The following is a 25,144-nucleotide window of genomic DNA, read 5'->3' on the forward strand; positions in this document are numbered from 1 at the left end:
CTCTGGCTTTGCCGTTTTAACCGCCAGTTTATTTGCCCAGTTAAAGAATTAAGTTAATAGTTCTAAAAATGATCCAACTATTAGTCAAAAGTGTATGCTACAGTGTCTTCACTACAGTGTCTACATTCCATACTGTGCGAGTAATTAGAACGGTTTACCATTTGAACCATATATCGGCCAGCACTATTTTGGAACCTAGCTGTTGGATTTGTTACCGTCCAGACAGCAGAGCTTCAGTGAGGTCAGATGCTGAAGTTGGGTGATGTGGTCTGGCTAACAGTCGGCATCAAAATGTATCCCAAAGGCGTTCAGGTCTGGGCTTTGTGCAAACACTTCTAAAGTGACTAGTATAGTGCAATCCATCTAATCCGGCCACACGTTTTTCATCATGCTTTTTCATTTGCTCGAGAACAGCGCAGTCACACACAAGGTTCTGTTCAGCTCCTGACAGTTGACAGTTAACCTTGTGCTGACAGCAACCAACAACTACCACATGTGAGTGGTCTCTGACTCAACCAACTCTCTGACACACACAGCACGTGTGTCATTGCAGTTGACAGGTGCTGTCATTTAGGATCTCGAAAGAATGAGGTGAGCTATTGTATCTGAACATCGAATAAGCCTACACACATGCTAAACACTGCTGAAACACTGACAATGCACAAACTGATATGCCAGGATCTGCATCACTGAGCATCCGCCTCAGTTTTGTTAAAAGCAATGAGTACAATATGTTTCAGATTAACACAAAAATATCAAATATGGGTGCTTGACCTGCTTGTTTATTTTGAGACAAGATGATGAATGCTTCCAAGCTATAAATAGCTGTAATTATATACTCTGGTGTCTAGTAGGTCTCTCTGCAGACCAAATTCATTACCATATAATTTTTTTTGCTAAATGTGTGTTGTCATTATATACCAACCTGTCTAAAACAATCCAGCTCACAATCTCAGACTGACTGTCACTTGTCCAATTGGCGACACTGCTCAGCCATTCATTTGGACTTTGAGTAATACTGAACATTGCTGAAGCAAATTCTGAATTTAATATGTAATTTTATTTAGCTGGCTAACACAGATGAGCGACAGAAGAGGATAATGACTTGTCTTGAAACAGCAAATAAAAATGATTACAAAGCACTCTGAAATGCTTGATTCTGATTGGTCTGATTTATGCATAATTATCACAAAACTGACTGGTGTCCAAGGCATCCAATTTCCTACATATCTGTAAAAGTCTGAATAACAAAACACTCAAAAATAATAAAGTTCCTACTCAAATCTGTATTTAATGTTCATTTGTTTTGGCAAGTACACTCTTAAAAATAAAGGTTCTTTATACCACAGAAGAACCATTTTTGGTTCCACAAACAACCATTCAGTCAAAGGTTCTTTAAAGAACCATCTCTTTCCTACCTTTTTATAATCTGAAGAACCTTCTTTCGCCACAAAAAACCTTTTTGCATTGTGAAGTACCTTTATTTTTAAGAGTGTAGATGTGTAATAAATACAGTAAAATTAAATAAAAATAAAGAAAAAAAATAAAATAAAATAAAATGAAATAAATAAAAATGTATCAGAGACAAGTGTTTCTAAAAATAACCTGCTTTTATTCTGCAAACGGCTATTCTCCACTCAAAAATAATAAAGTTCCTACTCTAATCTGTATTTAACGTTCATTTATTTTGGCAAGTACACTCTTAAAAATTTAAGTTCTTTAAAAGGTTCTTCACAGCGATGCCATAGAAGAACCATTTTTGGTTCCACAAAGAACCATTCAGTCAAAGGTTCTTTAAAGCACCGTGTCTTTCCTACCTTTTTGTAGTCTGAAGAACCTTCTTTCGCCACAAAGAACCTTTTTGCATTGTGAAGCACCTTTATTTTTAAGAGTGTAGATGTGTTATAAGAAATAAAATAAAATAAAAAGCAAAATGTGGTGGGGCCTGTGAAAATATTGGCAGGGCAGCACATATTGAAACTGCTTGCCTGACTAGGAAAAAATATACTTATTGTTGAGCCCTACTTGTATATCTCAGACTTACAGAGAACAGATATAAAGGTCACGCAGACAAGTGGCACCAGCGTTGACTACAGAGACTGCAATGATTTGCACAACCGAAAAAGGAACCAGAGAAGTTTCTGCTATAGATGAGAAAGCAAACATGGAGATTTTTCCATCAATTTACAAGAAACAAAAGATGGAAATACAAACGTTGAGGCTTAATAACATTTCTCTGTATAAGATGATAACTGGCGGCGTATGTTTTTGAACTTTTCTCTTGCATGCTACTTTACATTCATCATAATCTTAAACATCATTAATCATTTTTAGAGTTTACTTTGGACTCACACAGTATGATACTGCTGAATATTTCCTCATCCTAGTCCCAGTCACTTGAGCCAACATCTCTGGTAATGCTATGATTCAAACTACTTATTTTTATTCTTTCATTCCTTACTTCTGTTCAACAGCTTTGCCAAGACCATTATCCGATGTAATGGCAATAATACTACTACTAATAAATAACAATATAAATGATAATAGTAATAATAATCATACACAAGTATATACTAAATGTTTCTCTTGACTAATGTTAACTCCCTTAGGGCAGGGCATGAGACAGGAATGTGTCCGTTTACACCGCACAAAGGATGAATTGTTCATTGCAATACCTGCTTTTATTCTGTAAACGGCTATTTTCCACCTCTCAATCAAGCGTTGAGTGCTTGTGCTAGTGAATTCACAAAGACGTGCATATTATTCAGACATATCATGTCAGTCCCATTCCTTCAAAAAATTTTAATAAGTTCGGCGTTGATAAGTCAACCCACAAATCTCCCAGAGACAAGGTGTACCAAACGACACATCTTCCTTGTGCTACTTTGTCTAATGTGGAGCAATCAAGGCTTACGTGAGGCTAGAGATGTTAAAACTGCAGCGTTTTTTTTTGACAAGTTTATTGCTGTTTAAATCCATGGATTAATGCCGTCACTGGCAAGTGGCAACATTAAGCGCGTCAAGCAAAGATGGCATTTTTCTTAGGTCGGTTCTTTTCAAAATTGAGTGATTCATACCCAAGTAAGAGTATCAGCACAATTGTGTTGCCATTCACAAACTATGCAAAGTGTCATACCACAGTCTATTGCATGTTAAAACCGGCCAATTCAGTATGCAGACATACTAATAATCAGTGGGAAATTCATTAAGGGCCAGTCACACTATACTTTTTGTGCCATTGACCTTCATTCATACGCATGCAAACACGGAAGAGCGGAAACACAAACTCATGCAAAGTTGTTTTTCATTTTGCTACGTTCTAAAGTTTAAACTTAGCGAAATTTGACTGGCGAATTTGCAGATTGATACATCACAGCATGACCTCAGATAAATTAAAGGAACATAAATTTAAAGGTGACATAATGAAAATCTGACTTTTTTGTTTAAGTGCTATAATCAGGTCCCCGGTCCATCTAACAACCTAGGAAATATGAAAAAGGACAACCCAGTAACTTTGTTTTGGTAAGCCCTTCTCTGCAAGCACGTGAAAAAAACGATGACGCGGTAAGGGGATCTTAATATAATATTGCCGACCTTTAATCTGCACATTTCCACCCACCGTGCCGTCATTTTGTCTTCGTAAGCGACCCCGGTGTACCAGTTCCAACGCCATGGCAAAAGTTCAAGAAAAGCATGCTTACTGTTCTGTCATTGGCTGCACAGACGAGCAGTGAAAACACTAGTTAGAGTCCCAGCCTCAGATTAGACAAGAGAGCAGTGGATTTATTGATTTATTTACTGTATATTACACTTCTGCCACACAGATCTAATATAAACGTGATTTCTTTCCCAGCTGTTTACCTTCACAAACATAGCTGACTGCTTTTGTAACTCCTGTGTGTTATTAACATAAACTTGTGTAAATCTGACAGTTTAAGCACAATAAGACATGAAAGAGAACTTAGTTTAGTACTCGCATGCCGTGTGACAGCCTGTATCAGAGGTTTAAACTAATATAGTTTAAAATGCATGATTTCAGCATGACAGACATGATAATCAAAATCAAACAGGTGTTTTTTTGGCAGAGTATCCGAGGTAGGAGCTGTAAAGGCACAGCTCTATTCTGGAAAAGGGGGCGGGGAGCAGCAGCTCATTTGCATTTAAAGAAAACAGCCTGTTTTTGCTTTCACTCAAAATAGGCATTTTCAAAATGATATGATAAATGATCTGTGGGGTATTTTGAGCTGAAATTTCAGAGACACATTCTGGGGACACCTGAGACTTATTACATATTGCAAAGAAGGGGCATAATAAGTCTCCTTTAAAACTGCAGCGGTGCAGGAAAGTGGAGTAGATTGCATGTTTGCGCATTTTTGATGTATTATTATTTGTTACCTGTTGAATTTTAAGTTTTCAAAAAGAGCTGCAGAGCGTGACCTCATATTACGACCACAGTGTACAAAGATATTTCACATGCTCAAAGTCTAGTAGGAGGGCTTTAAACATAAATAATATAAAATGAATACAAACAAATAAATAACTGAATATAAAAATAAACAGCAGGGCTCGACAATAAGGAGTACCCGATGGCCCGGGGCCAGCGTAAAAGACGCTCGGGACAGTTGAGGAACATGTCACTGGCCCGATCGGGCCACTGCCGCGTCGTCACGACAGTGTATCATTTTCACCTGTTTTTAACCTTGATAATTTAAAATTTTAAGCGATCACAGAGAGACGCGTATCTGACAGACAAATAGCATACAAAAGTATTAGCTTTGTAGCTTTAACAGTGATCAATACATATTTAATTTGTACAGTGGAGACAGATGCACCGATCGACCGAACATATTTAAACCGATCTTTTTTTTCCGGGCTTGCAAACGAACTGCACGCATGTGTGTGGAAATATTACGAACTCTTTAGACATCCGTTAACAGAGGCCGGACACGCTAACGACAAACGCAAAGAGAAAAAAAATACTGTAGCAGACAGACCAAGATCACGGTGCACAATGCGCCAAATACTGGAAATACTGAATGTATCTGTGAGGGCAACTGACTATTTTAAGAAAAGTGTACATGGCGTTTTCTTTTTTTATTTGCCCATGTATTTAAAGTAGCGCTCATAAGCACGGTGCTGCTTTGTTTACAGCGGTAACCATAGAAACGTAATATCGCTCTTATTCCATAAGCGCCACCTGCTGGATAAGACTGAGTTTGCGTTATTTAGTCTGTCTGCTGTTTCTCCCTAAAGCATCTTTTCATTTTTAATAAAATATTTATAATAATTTAAAAAAAAATTTGAACAATGTTTGGACTTTAGTTAGGCTAGTAGGTTTAGGTGTGGTATCGAAATGTAAACTTTTGGTGTCATATAAGCTTATTTATTAAAATAAAATATAACATAAGTCAAAAACAATGATAACAGCAAATATTGAATGTTTTTGTGGTAGGGCCAGTGAAAATTTTGACCTGGCAAGTAGAAAAATCCTTAGCGTTGAGCCCTGAACAAATAACAATATAAAAATGCATAAATAAATAAATAAATAAATAAAAAAATAAATAAACTAAAATAAAAATGAATTCAAAAAAGTAAAAAAAAATGAAATAAAGAAATATAAAAAGCAAAGAAATGAAGGAAGGAAGGAAGAAAGAGGGCCACTAGCATTATAATATAATAGAACAGAATAGAATAGAATATAAACTATAAATAATTATTATTATTCTACTGATGAAAGAAAGGAAAAAAGAAAGATGTCCCATTAATTATAATATATTATAATTAGCATAATAATAATAATAATAATAATAATAATAATAAAATTATTAATTAAATATGTAAGGAAAAACTGACAACAGGCCATTGAATTTTTAGGTGGTGATGTGGCCATGACATGAAGTGGAGCAGTTTTGGTTCTTTTGCTGTAAGGACCTTTGAAATAACTGAATACAATGCAAACTTAGAACATTCGTCAGTCAATCAGATTCAAGCATTCAACAGCCATGTAGTATAAAATATAATACATTGTAAATATCTAAATATTTATATAAATTTATTTATTTATTTTTTTTAAACTAAAGAATTAATTAAATACTTTGGTAATACTTTACAATACGGTTCCTTAGTTAACATTAGTTAACATGAACTAAGAATGAACAATACTTCTACAGCATTTATTATCCTGTTAATTTCAACATTCACTACTGCAATATTAAAATTAAAAGTTGTGCTTATTAACATTAGTTAATGCACTGTGAACTAGCATTAACATTGAACTACTGTATTTTCATCAACCAATATTAACAAATATTAATAAATACAGTAATAAATTTATTGTTAATTGTTTGTTCATGTTAATTAAAACATTAACGTTAACTAACAGAACCTTATTGTAAAGTGTTAACAATTGTTTAGTTTTCTAAAATTGTTTTTAGTTTAAAAATTTAATCATTTAAAAAAAACAAACAAAAATGATTAAATATCATACGTCTTTTCAACCACTTCCAGTGTCTGAATGAGCATGTTATACAACATGTTTTCCACACAAGCAAACATGTTTAAAATGCATCTCCATTCCCACCCTAAAATGAGTGACAGAGATGGCAGCGCAGAGATTTTTATCTCTCATAATTAATCTCTTGCTTCATAGGTGCTGTCATTTAGATAAATCAAAATCATGTTTTTAACGTGATGTAACGCCACTGAATAAAGGCCTGTTTGTTGGCGGTGACGTCAGCCGTTGCAGGTGACAAGACTGGAATGATTTACACAAGCAATTAATTGTAAGTATCTGTGTGAAAGCGAGAGAGCCTGCGTCTTCCAGACACCCAATTAGCTAACAAGGCTCAGTGTTCCACAAAGTCTCCTACATTGCCACCACAACCTTACTAAAAAATTCTGCCGTCATTAGCGGAAAGTAGTTTTGTGCTACACTTCACGAAAGTTGACTTATCTTTCAACATGTCACTCAATCCTGCATTTGCGTGTTTACTTTGTCACATCCGTCTACAAACATACACACAATGCCAAAGTCTTCCCAAGACAACACTTAAATTACATCAAACACGTTCGCAAGCGAACACAAAACATGATACAGGCTGCAACGTTCCAGTCCAGCAACTGTATATTAGCTACAGATCTGTGCTAATCCAAATGCAAACACAAAGCTTATGCCAATCACACCCTACTGTACATCACACTATGAGCAAACCGATTCTGCCGGTGCTAAGAGATAGCTGTGCAAACACAAAAACACATTCACAAACAGACTTTGTTAAAATAGAAAAGGCTTGGAGGTGACAGTAAGGTCAACACAGAACAATACTAGCCTAAATACCACAGATGTTACTTTGTGTTCTCAGTTTCTTAATTAAATCTGAACTACTTTAACATTAAACAAAAAAAGAAGTCAAAGAAATTCAGAAAGAAATTAAATTAAGCATCAAGCTCTTTTAATCAAATAGGGTACATTAATTTATAAACATTTTCATTCACTTTGCAACCCTGTGTGTGTCAGTGTGTTACTTGGCTCTCAATCTCAGCCTAAAAAAGTGGCACTTCTACTCAGTTTATCATGTGATCTAAGTTTGATGTGGTCCAACGTGACTAATTGTAGTGTGCTATCCCACAAGGCAGCTCCATTTGTGGTTATTTGATAATAACCGCAAGGTTTAAACTTGTACAAACATCAACATGTAAAGTACACTGTGCTCTTTTTGTAGTAAAGCCTTGATCGCACGCTGACATTGAACCGACATTATGGCTTACAGCTTTTCTTTCACGCTGAAGACTAGGTCCTGACATGACAGTCGGAACAGCGCGCATTCACATGTAAATAGACGCCTTTATCTCTTCATTGTGTCTGCACACAGACCTCCTGAAGCTGGTATATCCCACCTGAATAATTCAGTGTTTGTATTATTGTTATCACCTTATAGTTAATGCTGTTCTGCATGTCTAACAGGTGCTGCCCTGCAAGTTTTCCATTTTAATATTATTCATTTTTAAATTAATTATTAGATTTAAAGTTATTAATCAGGAACATAAAACAGAATCATTAGCGTAGATATACACTACTGCTCAAAGGTTTGAGGTCAGTAAGACTGTTTTAATGTTTTTGAAAGAAGTCTCATACTCGGCAAGGCTATTTTTATTCGATCAAAAATACAGTAAAAACTGAATTATTACTACAATTTAAAAGAACTCTTTTCTATCTGAATATATTTTAAAATGTAATTTATTCCTGTTGGAAAGCTGAAACAGCAGTCATTACTCCAGTCTTCAGTGTTAAATTATCCTTCGGAAATCATTTTTTAATATTTGATGTTCATAATAATAATGTTTCATCAATGATGAAAACAGTTACGATGTTATTAATATCTTTGAATAGAAACCCCAAATAACAGCATATATTTAAAATATTTTTTGTTACATTATAAATGTCTTTGTCACTTTAAAGCATTCTTGTTTAATTTTTTTTTTATTATTAATTGAAAATAATACTTAAACTTTTACTTAACACATTATATACCATACTTTATAAGTTTGTACTGAATACTGTGTGCATCTACACCGCCATAATTTTTCTTTACATTTAAATAATACATTCTGCACAAATTTTATTACAACATTAAATACAAAAAAAATAAAAATAAAAAAAAATAAAATAAATATATATATATATATATATATATTTATTTATTTATTTATTTATTTTAGGGCTGTCAAAGAATTAATTGCAATTAATCGCATACTAAATAAAAGTTTCAGTTTGCCTAATATATGTGTGTGTGTACTGTGGGTAATTATTATGTATATTTAAATACACACAAATTAATGTATATATTTAAGAAAAATATGTTATTAATGTACAAAATAGTTTTATTTATATATAATATAAAATCATAATAAATACATATAATTGTAAATTGTAAACAATTCTTAAATGTATACATGAATGTGACTGTATTTATATATAAATAATAATTACACACAGTACACACATATTAGGCAAACCCAAACTTATATATATATATATATATATATATATATATATATATATATATATATATATATATATATATATATATATATATATATATATATATATATATATATACTGTGATAATGTGAGAATTGTAAAAGGTGTCTGAATAAATTTTGTTTTGTATGTATGTGTGTGTGTATGTATGTATGTATGTGTGTGTGTATATACACACACACACACACACACAAAACAAAATTTATTCAGACACCTTTTACAATTCTCACATTATCAGTTTATTTTGCTATAGTTTAGAAAATTGTAATAAAATATGACAAGGACTCAAGAGTTAAACTGTGTCAGAACTAATTCATCTTGATAATGTCAGATAACTATAGTTTAGAAAATTGTAATAAAATATGACAAGGACTCAAGAGTTAAACTGTGTCAGAACTAATTCATCTTGATAATGTCAGATAACTTTGATAAAAAGGTATGTAATGGGTAGTATGACAACATTAACAACTATCAATACTATGTTGACCAATTACCAAGCAATGCTTAATTTTGTTCAGTCTGTGCTGTAAAAAGTTCGCATTCGCAATTAAAGAAAAACACTTAAGCAAAACATGGTCAGGTCAAAGTGTCTGAATAATTTTTGGTCCCAAAGTTTTAATCAGTTTTACTGGTAGTCCACTGTATGAAATTTTTTTTGGGTATAATATGTCAGTTTACTGTATTTGGCTGTCCTCATTTACATAAATGAACTATATCTGGTGTTTGAATAATTTTTTGTTAAATTTTTTTGTATATATCTGAATACCCCGTGCCTTTATTTTAACTCAATCACAGTTCATTACAGTCTTTATGCTTTTTGTCCTTCTGCCATCCACCCTTCTGATTTAAAAAAACCTATAAACAAGACTATAAAGACTCACAGACAAAGAGAGAATGTGCGTGGAGGAAAAAAAGCACATTACTTTCTTCCTGAGACATTCCTTTAAGCATAAACGAATATCCTACAGAAACCGCCAAGCGGCACTCTCAAGCAAAATAGCACTTTGCTGACCCCTGTGTGTAAAAACTGGAAACCAAGCGCGCGTGTGTGTATGTGTTTTCTCTGCCACTCTTTCCGCCATATCCAAACAAAGTGCGGTGAGTAAAAAATGTAAACTACAATCAGAGAGTAGCAGTGATCTACCATTTCATTACTGCGGGCACTGATTGAAACGCCTATCTTTAATGAACACTCCCGGCTAGCGCGCACGCTTACAAGCCTAAACTGATGGTGTAATTAAATCAAGCTTGTTTATTTTTCCACATAGCAATCCTGATTGCGGTTGTCGTAGTATGACAGCAATCTTTAAATATGAACTACTCTCCCTCAGTCTTATGTCTGTGCTTAAAGTACTTTTTATTCTTTATGTTGAGGAGCCACAGCGGTACAAAATTCATTGTGACAGCGAGCATCCTGCTGTTATCTGTCAGCACAGCAGATGATCCTCCTGATGGGACACCCAGAACACCTCCCATTCAGTATAATGGATGCCTGTCTGTTGGCCAGTGTTTCTCAGTGAGTTTCCACCTGAATTATTTAGTTCCATATTACGGCAGCTGCTGTATTTAACTGCACGTTTTTCAGCCCGCAGGTGCAGTCTGGATCTTTCCATCCTACTGACTTACAAACCAACCATTGAGGCTCATGAATCATTTTAGACAAACAGCAGCTCTAAAAACGTATTTGAACAGTTAAGCCATATTTAAAAATGTATGAATGCATTTGCATTACACAAAAACATATAAAACCATGTTACATTTGTTTTAAAGGAATATAGCACAAAAACACTTATGGTAAATTCATCCATGAAAACAGACCCAAAAAACTGTTATTACTTGAAAAGCACCATTTGTTTGCAAATGTGACAGACATTTTAAAGGGATAGTTCACCTAAAAATGAAAATTCTGTCATTAATTACTCACCCTCATGTTGTTTCAAACCCGTAAGACCTTCCTTCATCTTTAGAACACAACTTAAGATATTTTTGATGAAACCTGAGAGCTTTCAGACCCCACAACTGAAACGTTCAAGGCTCAGAAATGTACTAAGGACATTGTTAAAATGGTTATAAGGGCAAATCCAGCATTATGGATGTGACATTTTGCTAGGGCTGGCAAACGATTAATCGTATACAAAATAAAAGTTTGACTTTGCCTAATATATGTGTGTGTACTGTGTGTAATTATTCATATAAATACACACAAATGAATGTATATGGTTAAGAAATATGTTATTTATGTACAAAATATTTTTATTTATATATAATATAAATTCTATAAAAATAATAATAAATACATATACTTGTAAATATTTCTTAAATATAGAAATGAATGTGCTTGTATTTTTATATATACATAATAATTACACACAGCACACACACATATTAGGCAAACTCAAACGTTTATTTTGTATGCGATTAATCGCGATTAATCGTTTGCCAGCCCTACATTTTTTGCATTACGGATGTGACATATAAATGTTTAGAGAATGTATGTGTTAACAATATAGCGAACCATCTATTTATATTTTAATAAACCCTTGTTGAGTTTAAACATCAGAAAAATATCAGTCTATGCATGAGTTTTCTATATTAAAAAAGGGATGTGACCAAAAGGACACTGTTTTTGAGAGACTACGTACTTCGTAGAATTTCTGTCAATTAAAATGCAAACCAGAGGCAATAATATCCAAAAAACAGAAGCGATGACTTTTCACAGAACATATAATTGTCACTTTTTTTAATATCTATTTATGAGGAATATGTACTGTTATGGATGTGACAAGCCTGAAAACAGCACTTTCCAAACTATGGAAAAATCAAGCACTAAAAATAAAAATAAAATGCTTTAAAAACTTTAAGACCTCACATGGCTATTTGAACCACCAAATGTTGACATCTGTGCTATCAGTATAGTAAAAACCTTTGGTAAAAACTTTATTTTTTCATGGTAAGGTTGACATTTGCATGGAATTACCCATAATAGAAATTGTTAAATAAAGTCATTATTTTCCTTTACTTTGCGCACAAAAATATTCTCATAGCTTCAAAACATTAAGGTTGAACCACTGATGTCACATGAACTATTTTAACGATGTCCTTACTACCTTTCTGGGCCTTGAACGTGTTAGTTGTGTTGCTATCAGGTCATAAAGCTCTCCGATTTCATCAAAAATATCTTAATTTGTGTTCCGAAGATGAACGAAGGTCTTACGGGTTTGGAATGACATGAGGGTGAGTAATTAATGACAGAATTTGCATTTTTGGTTGAACTATCCCTATGACTTGAGTGTCTAAAAGTATTCCAATACCTCTAAAGCCACTGTAGTTATCAAACACAAGCGGTATTATTGTGTAAGAATAATTTTTGTGTAAAATGATTGTGTAAAAATAACTTTAGGGGCTGTTCACACAAAAGCACATTTGTGTTAAAAGAAGGATCTAACAAAAAGAGTGCTGTATCATGTGCGATACACCAGCAAAAACATGTCAGTCAAAAACACATTCTGTGTGAAACTTTCTGACTGAGCCTGACAACAGGAAATCAATTCTGACTCTATTCACTTTCTTAATAAAATGTGCCTGCTCTTATTATGGATGATTCATCAGTTCATGTTGTTCTATAAGAGTTTCCATGATCTCTCATCAAATGTAGTAACTTTTTCTGCCTCCAAAATTACTTGCATTTTTCTTATGTAACGAAAGCCACATGAGTGGGGTAAAATAATATTAACCAACAATATAATCGACTGTCTGTTAGAATCCAATCAAATCCCAACTTCTGTTTCATTTGGAAGCACACCACATAAGGAAGATAAATGGTTTGCGAAAGAAGTTTACCCAACAAAATGAAACTTCACTCATCATTTTTTCACTCTCATGTTGTACCAAAGCCGCATGACTTTACAGAAGATGCGGAGTAAACGATGACAGAATTTATTTTTTGGAAGAACAAATCTTTTAATTCCTGCTAAGTATGAATGTCCCTAAGCGTTTGTTTTTTATAGTGTTTTAGTTGTTTTCTTGTTAAAAACTACTGCAGAAACATGACATTGCCTTTTCTCTCCGATACCCAGTTTACACAGAACACATTTAATTGGTTTTTCCTGTGACTGAACTCGTGAGTAGCTGAAGGAAATAATGTCAACGGTAATGGTTCATTCCTATCCCTCCGATTATCTCGTCTCTATGTTACTTTTGATCTTTTTATTCCGTCATCTTCCTCTCTCCCTTCCTCTCCCTCACTTTAACTGCCGTTTGTGCTCGCTTCCCATAAATTACCCTGTGGAGCACCCACACAGAAGTTCACACACACCATGATGGCCAACTCTCTGACTAACATCCCCCTGACCTCATCCCAGATGACTAGACATTAGGGGTGTGGGTAAAGGAACAGAGAGTGAAAGAAAGTCCTCTGTATTTGGTTAAGATTTTTTTTTTTCCAAAGTATTACTTGGATGGGGTCATTTGTTCACCTCACAGACACTGAGAAAGAAACCAAAGTCATTATGAAACAGTTTGCGTGTGTGTGTGTGTGCGTGTGTGTCTGTCCAGCAGTAGAGTTTGAGAGTCAACAGACAAAGAGCATTTGTGTGATTGAGAAATATAGAGAAAGTAAAAGCTAGATGATGTGAAAATGAGAATGTTTTACCTTGACATGACTCTGTGCTCCAAGGTTGTATATTTCAGTGGGTTTGACTTCATTGATAATCTTTACCAAGCACGTGCTGTCAGTCAAGTCTCCATAGTGCAACTTCATGTCTGAGGCACAGAATAAAAGATTGAATTTCATTCCCTTTTAAATTTGACAAAGAAATGTCTCTACTGGAAATGTCTACTGGAAAGTTTTAGAAAAAAAAAAAAAAAGTCCTCCACATAGCTCAAGTTTAAAGATTGTCACTTGCACTGTGTCCTAACCAGATGCGCAACAAGCAAATTGTCGGTCCACACCAGGCGCGACAAAATCGATCAAATATTACAGCCGACCCAGAAATGTGTGTGTACGCTCCCAATAAAAAGGTACGTTTATAATCTAATTCACAACTGTGACCCTGATCCACTAAACCAGTCATAAGGGTCTGTTTTTGGAAATTGAGATGTATACATCATAATATAATCACTGAATAAATAAGATTTCCATTGATGTATGGTTTGTTGGGATAGGACAATATTTGGCTGAGACTATTTGAAAATCTGGAATCTGAGGGTGCAAAGAAATCTAAATATTGAGAAAATCACCTTTAAAATTATTAGAGGTCGACCGATATTGGATTTTACAGATACCGATAACTAGGTTGGACCACACTGGCCGATACCGATTAACTGACCAATAGCTTTTAAAATGGATACTGAACAAAAAATAAATACTGCTCTACTATTTAAAAATAAATAAATAAATAGCCTACTGAACCATACTTTGTAAATGAATAAAATATTAATATTAATTATACATTGACCATTACAGTTAGTTCATTGTTCATTAATGTTAACAAAAGTAACTAATTTTTTTTTTAAATACATCAGTAAATGCTGAAATGAACACACTCTAACAAGGAACAATACTTCTTTTCTACAGCTTTTATCAATCTTATTGTTACAAATGGACTCATATCGTAAAGTGCTACCATTACATCAACAATCAAGCTAAATATGGCCATCTTTAAATATCTACACAAAGACCACAGTACCGAAATTGCATACATATGGATACTGTGTACTTTCACAATTTCACTGCTTCAATTCTAGAACATTTGTCGTTATCTAATCAAAATATAAAAATATGTTAGTCACACAACGGGCAAAAACGCATCTACAAAAACTCGAAGCCATCCGGTATCACACACACTGGTCGTGTCACGTTCAATTTAAGACTTTATTTGATCATCAAACGGGCAAAGGTATACTGCTGTCTTTTCTCCACTAATGCAGCATCTAGTCAACAAATTGACTTAGTATCGCTTAGTAATGACATGAAAACATGCACTACAGTATACTGTACACACAATTCATTAATACTGTCAATAAATGTGGTATTTTTTAGAAATACCACATTTACTGGAAAATGGAAAATGAAACCATATCCGTGCTGACTGGCCTGGATCGGCACGGAATGGAATGGTTAAGCAAAGAGAACGGTTCGGCCCGATAGTGGAAAAGCGGCTTAGAAGTCTATAGGGACTTTGCCGTATAATGATGACCTTCTCAGCCACTCCAGCAATGGACCCAACCTGGAAAAAAAATATCGATATGGATTTTTGCTGATAACCCGATAGTTCCACCAATCAACTATCGGTGCCGATTAATCGGCAAAACCGATACATCGGTCGACCTCTAACAATTATCCAAACGAAGTTCTTAGCAATGCATAATACTAATCAAGAATTGTGTTTTGATATATTTACTGTAGGAAATTTTCAAAATATCTTCATGGAACATGATCTTTACTTAATATCCTTATGATTTTTGCCGATAATGTTGACTATACAATGTATTGTTAGCTATTGCTACAAATATAGCTGTGCGACTTACGTTGCGTTTTGTGTTCCGGGGTCACAAATATTAAGCGATTTTAACATTTTTAAAAGTACATAGTGAGTAACTTATACCATCTTTGTTATGGAAAACACTTTTTGTTTTACAGTTTTAAGGTAAAAGTTTGGTTCAATTTATTTTTAAAATCTGATGTAAACTATCTATTGTTGCTTTCAGTATGGCTATAAAGGTCACATATGACTATAAACTCACATTAAACACTTTTAACATTGAATAAAGTAGCTGAGATTATTATTCTCATTTAGTTTTTATGTTGTCGTTCCATCCGTGACGTCGCAGAAAATAGAAAATGTTTCTAAAATAAAATCCCCTGTCGCAGCTGGTTTGAACAAAAACTCAGATTCACATGGAAAAGATACCTTTCATTGCATGTCGCTGTGTCGCATTGCATCTGGTTAGGACATCTGGTTAGGAAACCAGACCCAATACAAAAAGAGGTCATATCCAGTTCTAGAAAATTGTTTACAGAGGATAAAAAAGGCTGCCCATCACCAGATCGACTGTAGAGAAATAAGCTATAGTCTGTTTCTAGTTTTTTGCGCAAGACTTTGAATTATTTAATTTTGCTTTCAAAACCAGACACAGACTGAAAGACCTATTTGGATGGCAAATGTTTTAGACAGAGGGACTTTATAACAATGACGTGTCAATTTTCTTTTCCCACCATGCAGGACAAAAATCCTGGTCAAATTAAATTTGGTCATTTTATATGGATGAATCAGTTTATATAGATGAATTGGGACTAAAATTTCTATCACACTGGCTTATTATCAGGCACAAAGGAAGCTTGATTCCAAAAACAAACTATCTTTACTGTACACTACCAGTCAAAAGTTTTTAATATTTTTAATGTTTGTTTGTTTTTAAGTACGTCTCTTCTGCTCACCAAGCACCAAGTTTATCTGATCTGAATTACACCATAAACAGTAAAATTTGAAAATAGTTTTACTAATAAAACTGTTTTCTATCTGAATATATTTTAAAACGTAATTTATTCCTGTGATCAAAGCTGAAATTTCAGCATCAATACTCCAGTCTTTAGTGTCACATGATTCTTCAGAAATTATTGTAATATGGTGATTTGCTGTTCAAGAAACATTTATTATTATTATTATTATTATTATTATTATCGATATTTAAAACAGTTGAGTCTATTTTTTCAGCAATCTTTGATGAGTAGAAAGACCCAAAGATCAGCATTTATCTGAAATAATAAGCTTTTGTAACATTATACACTATACCATTCAAAAACTTGGAGTCAGTATAATTGGGGGGGGGGGGGATTATAGAAATTAATACTTTTATTTAGCAAGGATGCTATTGATCAAAAGATATTGATGATAAAGTCATTTATAATGTTACAAAAGATTTTTATTTCAGATAAATGCTTTTCTACTGAACTTTCTATTTATCAAAATTCAAAAATTCTACTCAGCTGTTTTCAGGATAATAATAATAACAATAAATGTGTTTTGAGCAGCAAATCAGAATATTAGAATGATTTCTGAAGGATCATGTGACTGGAGTATGATGCTAAAAATTCAGCTTTGAAATCACAGGAATGAATTACATTTTAAAATGTTTTCAAATAGTAAACAGTTATTTTAAACAGTAAAAATATTTTAGAATTTTACTGTTTTTGTTGTACTTCGAATTAAATAAAATGCAGGCTTGGTGAACAGAAGAGACTTCGTTAAAAAAAAAAAAAAAAAAACATTAAAAATCTTACTGTTCAAAAACTTTTGACTGATAGTGTATGTAATACAGCAGTCACCTCTGAACCTGTGAAATGTTTTGCATGTGCATTTTCCTATTGCAGGGCATTTTTTGTCACACTTTTGTCACTCCCATAAATGGGCAAACTTCTGTTTGTATAGAACAGGATTAAACTCTTAAAAGACGAGTGACAACCATATTTAGCTGCATTGTGTATGTGTCATTCCCTATATGAATAAAAATAGAAACTTCTTTGTCTCCCCCATGATTAACTGCAGTCCAAACGCATGAGTTTTATTGCAAAGGAGCCATACCAATGATTTTCTCAGACTTCACCCAAATGAAATAATTACCGTCCAAATAGTGCTTAAGAATGTTTAGACTGCAACCATAAAGAGAAAATACTTTAAACAAGTAAAATAAAAATACTCAATGAACAACTTACAAGACTTATTGGATCCAATGCCTAGTGATATTTTACACAGGTTAGAAGACATTTATGCATTTACAAATGTAATAAAACATGCATATTGTAGTCAGGTGTGTAAATGTGAAACTCACTTCCTTCAGTGTGTGTTTGAGGGTTATGATAAAGGTGCTCAATCCGGCCCGTGTTAAAAGAACTGGACCTGCGGAGGACACCATGAACCTGTCCAAAGCCACAAACAGTTCAAGTTTTTAGTATACATGATTTTAAACAGATTTTATGTTCAGCAGCATTTAAAGTTTTGGGGTCATTAAGACTTTTATTAATAGATTAATACTTTTATTTAGCAAGCATACATTAAAGTATATCAAATGTGACAGTACTGATATTTATACTTTTAAAAAAATCTTTTAAAAAAAGCACTTTTAAACACTAATGAGAAAGTAGTCTCTTCTGCTCACCAAGCCTGCATTTATTTGATCACAAGTACAGAAAAAACAGTAACATTTTGAAATATTTTTACCTTTTAAAATAACTTAAAAATTTAATTTATTCCTGTGAATGTTTAGCATCATTACTCCAGTCACATGATCCTTCAGAAATCATTCTAATGTTCTGAAGAGTTCAGATGCAAAACCAGCTAAACCCATCTGACGTCTTTCTTTAAAAAATGGATTTTTATCAGGCTCGGATGTATAGGTTTCTATGTAAGTACCGGTACTTCTGATTGGGCTGAGGCTGGTATTTTAGCGAGTTTGAAGAAAAAGTATTTGACGGACGTATAATATGTGTCGAGAGCATTCACTCAGTATCATTATCTCATTTTTGACCGAGATGGCTTTTAGCTGGTTTTGCATCTGAACTCTTCCTTTATTATTACTATTATTTGGAAAATATCTGAGTAGAATTTTTTTAGGTTTCTTTGACGAATAGAAAGTTTATTTCATTTATCTGAAATAGAAATCTTTTGTAATATTCTAAATGTCTTTATCACTTTTGATCAATTTAAAGCATCCTTACTAATTAAAAGTATCCATTTCTATAATTTCTTCCTCCCCCTCCAAAAAAACAGTTACTATAATGTTGTATAATGTTACAAAAGCTTTTTATTTCAGATAAATGTTAATCTTTGTATGTTTCAATTCATTAAAGAATCCTGAAAATAAATGCACTCAACTGTTTTAAATAATAATAATAAATGTTTCTTAAACAGCAAATCAGCATATTAGAACGATTTCTGAAGGATCGTGTGACACTGAAGACGGGAGTAATGATGCTGAAAATTTAGCTTTGATCACATGAATAAAACACATTTTTAAATATATTCAAAATAAAAGCAGTTATTTTAAATAGAAAAAATATTTAACAATATTACTGCTTTTGCTCAAATAAATGCAGGCTTGGTGAGCAGAAGAGACTTCTTTAAAAAGCATAAAAAAACTTGTGTACAGAGTACCATTAAATGAGATGCAACCCATTTAAATTTGAATCTTATGAAAATATGAGTTTTATATTTGATTATTAACAGTCAGACAGATAATTGCATCAGATAAATGTGGGAATGATTTCTGACGGCTTTGTAGGAAGTCTTTTAGGGTAACATTGGCTTACCCACCTCATAGCCTTTAGCCAGCAGAAACTCAGCCAGGTAGGACCCATCCTGAAACCACACAGAGGCAGAATTATTTTGGGTTTTGAGAAACACACACACACATTTACGGCAAGCATTACCCAAGAGAGTAAGCAACACAATGACCATTTCTTTCTGAATTTCATGAGCCAGACCACAGCGAATACACGCCTACATTATACAAATACGCATTTTCGCACACGTACTCACATGCGCTTGTGTCGAAACTCACCCTTGTGTCTTTTAAAAGCTGTATGACTTTCTTTCTTTCATACAACCCAACTGTTTTTACCCCAATGAACCTCAATGTATGGACAAAAACAGATCATCTTTTTGAGGGTGAGGGTGAGATGACAGAATTGTCATTTTTGGCTGAGAACTAAAAATCCTCTCACTAAAAAGAGCTCCACATATAGCCTAAAAAGAAAACAGTCGACAAGATGGCCAGCAAATAAGTATGGAGTCCCTACGGGCTACAACACACAACGTAAGTCAGTGTAATACAAGCTTACTGAATCATCCGAATGCATCACACATACAGACAAAAGAGTATTAATCGTACAAACAAGGCCATCATGTCAGTCACTGAAAGTCTGGCAGCTCAGTTTAAGCCGCTGAATCCACCTGACTGTCAAAAAGTGACGCGGCCGTACCCTAAAGACACGTTTTAACCTAAAACATACGTAACTGGAGTCTCTTTCATTCTTATTCTCATCTCCTTCTCGTTCTCCCTTTTTCCCCTCTCATACTTCCCGACCGCACATTCTAGAACTTTGGAACATTCCGCCCCGGCTATGGCATTCCGCCCCCTACTTCCTGCTGGGGTGATATAGGCACAGTCCCAAAGACCTTTGGGAAAAAATGAGAAGCTCCAGCAGCCGCGTATGCGCCTGTATACAAGTGTATATATGTCCTCAGAGGAAAAGATGTGCTTAAAGATACATTTCCGTTTCCTTTTCACACCGTTCGCTGGCCATTTGCATACAAACCGTTCAACGTCTGACCACCTGAGGCTCTCTGTGTGTGTGTGACACAACCAGTGCCAACTGCAGCGCGGACTCATAACCCTGATAAAAAAGCAGCTTATCGTCACGCCAAGACTGTTGGGAAACGTTGCCTGTTTCCCGCAGATTACGTTCATAGACAGGAAACCTAGATGGACATGACATTCCAACCAGTCTGTGCATACGCAAACACCGGCCTACCTTGTAAGCCACCGATCGCTTACTGTCTGAATTTGAAATCAAATAAATCACTTTTTAATTCTTACTCATTTCTTGTTCTGAGTCAAGCCACATGTGCGAAACATCTCAGAAATGCTGGCTAATTTGGAAAAACCTTCCACTGCAATCACCATTACCCTTACGCACCACATAAAGATAAATCTATAGGCCTTTAGACCTCTGCACGAGACACAGGCTGATTGCTAATGGCAAACTGTGGATGCATTTATGCTGAGAAAACCAGAATGGTGAAGGAAAGAATGAAAGCTAATCAAATAAGCCCACTTAACTTTCCCAACCAAAAACAGTCCGTGTGTCTGTCTCTTTCTGTCTGTCTGTGACGTATCATCTCTGTTTGTATACGTAGGGAGTGTCGATTTGTCTGTGTGAAAATGGGACCCATACATTTGCCCCTGACCACAGTAAAACAGTCTTTCTCTGTTTACCGCATCAAAGCACAAATCCAAACAAACGGCTATGTGTTCCTTTATGAGCCACAAGTGGGCGCAACAATTTTGACATAATTAACAGCGGACATCAACAAAAAGACACAATTAAAGCGTTTTTACTGTTCAATCTGGTTATGTCAACTGCAAATAAAGCAATACACGGTAAAGTGTGTCCAGTAAGGGTTTTTCTGGTGACAGACATATGCCAAATTAAAATCTAAAAATTTTAAACTGCTCCAATATAACTGAGGATGCACTGAATAACTTTACGTCAGTGTTTTTATTAATACTTCATTCATATCTGTCGTTAATAAAAGATTTTACTCACCAAAAATGACATGTGTGATATTTTTTGTCATTAACTTTGTTCGTTATACATTTAAATCAATTTTGACCGTTACCTCAAGAGCCAGCTTGTGATGTTCAGTCAACTAATTTAAATAACCTTCACTTTCTAGACACATATAAGCAGTTTTAGAAGTGTTTACAACCTTACTATACTAATGAGCTTATTAAGAATAGCCATGGTAATAACAACAACAAATGTAATAATATAATATATATTTCTACACCTCCGTTAAAAAAAGTATTTGACGTTGCTGTTGCTTACGTCATCACGTTTTCAGCTGATTGGTCCCTTAGTGAAAGCACTCAGGTAAAAACAGGATCAATTTGCAAACATGATAAATGTATAAAACTTCAACAATAACTGGGAAAGTTTTATAATCTGATGTTTAACGCAGTCTAAATTGTGTTCAGACTAAAAACTAACAATAACAACTTATATTATTTCTATGTGTTGCATAGTAAGCGTCTGCCAAGAATGTGCATGTAAATATCGTCTGGACGATTTTTGTAATTCGACCGCCCTCTGCTGTTCATCAAGCAAACTGCATCTTGGTTTTTCACTTTAGTGTAGTCGAATTAGGCTTGCGCTCTGGCCACGTTAAAGCTTTTATCATGACACCAACCAGGAACTTCCTCTTTCAGTCTGAGAATGCTAAACATTCAAGTTTCTCAATAACGTTCCAAGAAGACTGTAAACGTTACAAACCGGTCTTTCCAGTTAATTAAACGAGTTAAATAACTATTATCGTCGTGCATACCGCACCTGACATTTAATATTGCACATTAATCGACGTCAGCGATGACGTTCTGACTAAAATGAATGTATTTTTAGAAAATAAAAAATATTGACTTTGCGTTGACCTCACTGACAACATAAATCGGATAAAGTGTAACAAAATCCTCTTTAAAAATGACCCACAGGTTTACGTGTATGTGTATCATCTTATGCACACCAACACACAATTTATTATTATTATTATTATTAATATTATTTAAAGGAAAGTTTGTTTCAAATCCAGTGAGTTATACACCTGCCAACATCACAACATCTCAAAATTAAAGGCAAGGCACTTTCAAGTTTCCTAACAAGGATCTAGAAAACTTCTGAGTGTATTTGCATGAATAATAATGTCTAATAGAGTGCCATTGTGGCATTATACTGTGGAAGATCCTCTGTACACACGATTTTAAACAGATATTTACACAAGCTGACATTTCCTCAGACTGTATATATAATTTTTATTTCATTAGAGTGTTTGTAATATATATATATATATAGATATAGATATAGATAGATAGATATAGATATAAAAGAAAATAATAATAATAATAATAATGCAAGACACTGTAGTAGTTAATATGCATAAATAATGTTAAACACAATGTTAAAATATAATTAGTTTAATCAATAAACTTAACTGCTTGCCTCATTAAATATTGAAGTGCTTTGTCACAGAAACTTTTACGTGATGCATTCTTTCAGTTTGAGGAAAAATCTTAATGTCAAATTGTGGTGTAAAACGCTTTAATTAGAGAATATACTATTTTATTATGATCCAAATAGTATGTTTGGGACAAAATGGGACAAAACGGGACAAACATTCAGCTATATAGGATGCACAAAGGCAAGGCAACCCCGTTATTTGAATAGACGAAATAAATGTACAAAGTGAAACCTAGGAACCAGATCACCAGGTGTCACACTCTGCATGTCCAGATTCACCCATGCACAAGTGCTCTAAACCTGCAAATGACTGATAAAACATTTCACAACGGACTAGAAAGTTAAGTCCTTTTATCTTCTAGCTATTCTGGACTTTCTTTAACCAGCAAATTTGGAAAACAACAACACCCAATCTGCTTATTATGCTCGGTAAACTTCTAAAGATCAAATATGTGTCACATCACATTTGTCTCCTGTTACATAGTTCATTGTGATTCACAATAAAAAGGGCCCGGGTGGGGCTACATAAGCTACAGCCAACAATTAAAAAGCTGGGATGAGGCTCCTTTTGGTTCACAACAGCTGAAAATTTAGCTTGACATATGCAAATGGTCACAAACACATTGACAATCCAGACATGTTCGAGTATACAGTGGAACAAAACAGTGGAGTACATTTAGACAAACGTGCATCCTGTTCATTAGCACTACACATAGTATATGCACCTTGTACTTTAAGCTCAGTTGTCAGTTATAAGTCCGAAAATGACCATGTGCGATAATGATGATAGTTTCTATCTTTAAAAAATGGAATAATAAAACTCTGTCATCATTTACACACCCACATGTTAAGGTTTGACAGCCTCGGTCACTATTCACGTCATCTTTGCTTCCCGTAGACTGAATGGTGACTGATGCTGTCATTTTGCTTTGTTTTCAACATAACATAGAAAGTCATACGCGTTTGAAACTGCACAAAGGTGAGTAAATATGACAGACTTTTGATTTCTAGGTGAACATACTATCGCGTCGTATATATTGAGGTGATACTTCACGTTACCTGACCGGTTATGCCTGTAATGATGGCTACTTTTCTCTTCGTCTTGCCGCCTCCGTTCACATCACCACTGGCCGCAGCCGCTGCACTTTGAGCCATCGTCTGGAGCTGGTTTCGGCTCGGAGTGTGTCTGTGTGGTTTGGTGTCACTGTGCGCGGTCGTTTATTATAAACGGATGCAAACATCCGAAACTCCAGCTGCTTGAGCGACACATCAGAAACCTGCACTCGGCAGCCAATCACAGAGCAGAGCGCCAGTGACGTACGCACCACAGAACAAAGATGAGAGAAATCCTGTTGGCTTTGGGTGTCACAGCGCCTACTAAAGGAAACGAAGTTTAGGAGGAATTAAATATACCATTTTATAATTTCTGTTATTATTATTGCAAATCTAATAATAATAATAGTTATATATTTATAATTTACATTTATTTTGTATATTATATTATTACGCCTAAATTACTGCTGAAAAAACGGCTTCAACTGGGATTGTGTAAATGTACATTACTAGTTTTTAAAATGTTTTTTTAAAGAAGTCTCTTCTGCTCACCAAGCTTGCATTTATTTGATTCAAAGTACAGCAAAACAGTACATTTTTTAAACATTTTTACTATTTAAAATAACTGCTTTCTATTTGAATATATTTTAAAATGTAATTTATTCATGTGATTTCAAAGCTGAATTTTTAACATCATTACTCCAGTCACACAATTTTTCAGAAATATTCTTTGGATCTTTATATCATCAAAGAATCCTGAACAAAAATGTACTCTACTTTTTAAAATATTTATAATATAATTAAAATGTTTCTTGAACAGCAAATCTGCATATCAGAATGATTTCTGAACGATCATGTGACACTAAAGGCTGAAGTAATGATGCTGAAATTTTGAAATATATTAATATAGAAAACTGTTTTTGCTTACTTTGAATAAAATAAATGCAGGCTTGGTGAGCAGAAGAGTTTAAAAAAAAAACAACTTACAGTTCAAAAACTTTTGACTGGTAGTGTATTTAACGTAAATGCTGTTGCAGAGTTAAAGGGAATGAACAGGACAATCAAATGTTTGTTCAAAATATATTTTAATTTAGATAATATTTAAAGATCTAATGCACATACACCACATAAGGCACTTACAACAAAATATCTTTGAAATAATGTACAAGTACTAAAATACGAAAGTACTTTAGTTTATGAGCTATTGTTTTTCAGCTTTCCTCAATCCAGTCATCGCATAAATAGAAACTGAAATCAAAACA

At 34.2% G+C, this 25,144-nt stretch overlaps 1 protein-coding gene across 2 annotated transcripts in view; it reads right to left on the reverse strand.

Moving 5' to 3' along the window:
* gmds (GDP-mannose 4,6-dehydratase) overlaps positions 1-24,130 on the reverse strand; it is an 86,277-nt gene extending 62,147 nt beyond the window's left edge. Inside the window, exons 1-5 of one of the 2 annotated variants that reach the window (XM_051138858.1) lie at positions 23,889-24,130; positions 19,351-19,395; positions 17,870-17,957; positions 17,754-17,774; positions 13,692-13,801 (exon numbers count right to left, since the gene is read on the reverse strand). In XM_051138858.1, the coding sequence (XP_050994815.1) occupies positions 13,692-13,801; positions 17,754-17,774; positions 17,870-17,957; positions 19,351-19,395; positions 23,889-23,984 (360 nt within the window). In that variant the 5' untranslated portion in view covers positions 23,985-24,130. The remainder of the gene's footprint in view (positions 1-13,691; positions 13,802-17,753; positions 17,775-17,869; positions 17,958-19,350; positions 19,396-23,888) is intronic. The other variant, XM_051138859.1, reaches the window with a different exon arrangement.
* Between the last annotated feature and the right edge of the window lie 1,014 nt (positions 24,131-25,144).

Source organism: Labeo rohita, chromosome 20 (genome assembly GCF_022985175.1).
Source record: "Labeo rohita strain BAU-BD-2019 chromosome 20, IGBB_LRoh.1.0, whole genome shotgun sequence".
NCBI lineage: Eukaryota > Metazoa > Chordata > Actinopteri > Cypriniformes > Cyprinidae > Labeo > Labeo rohita.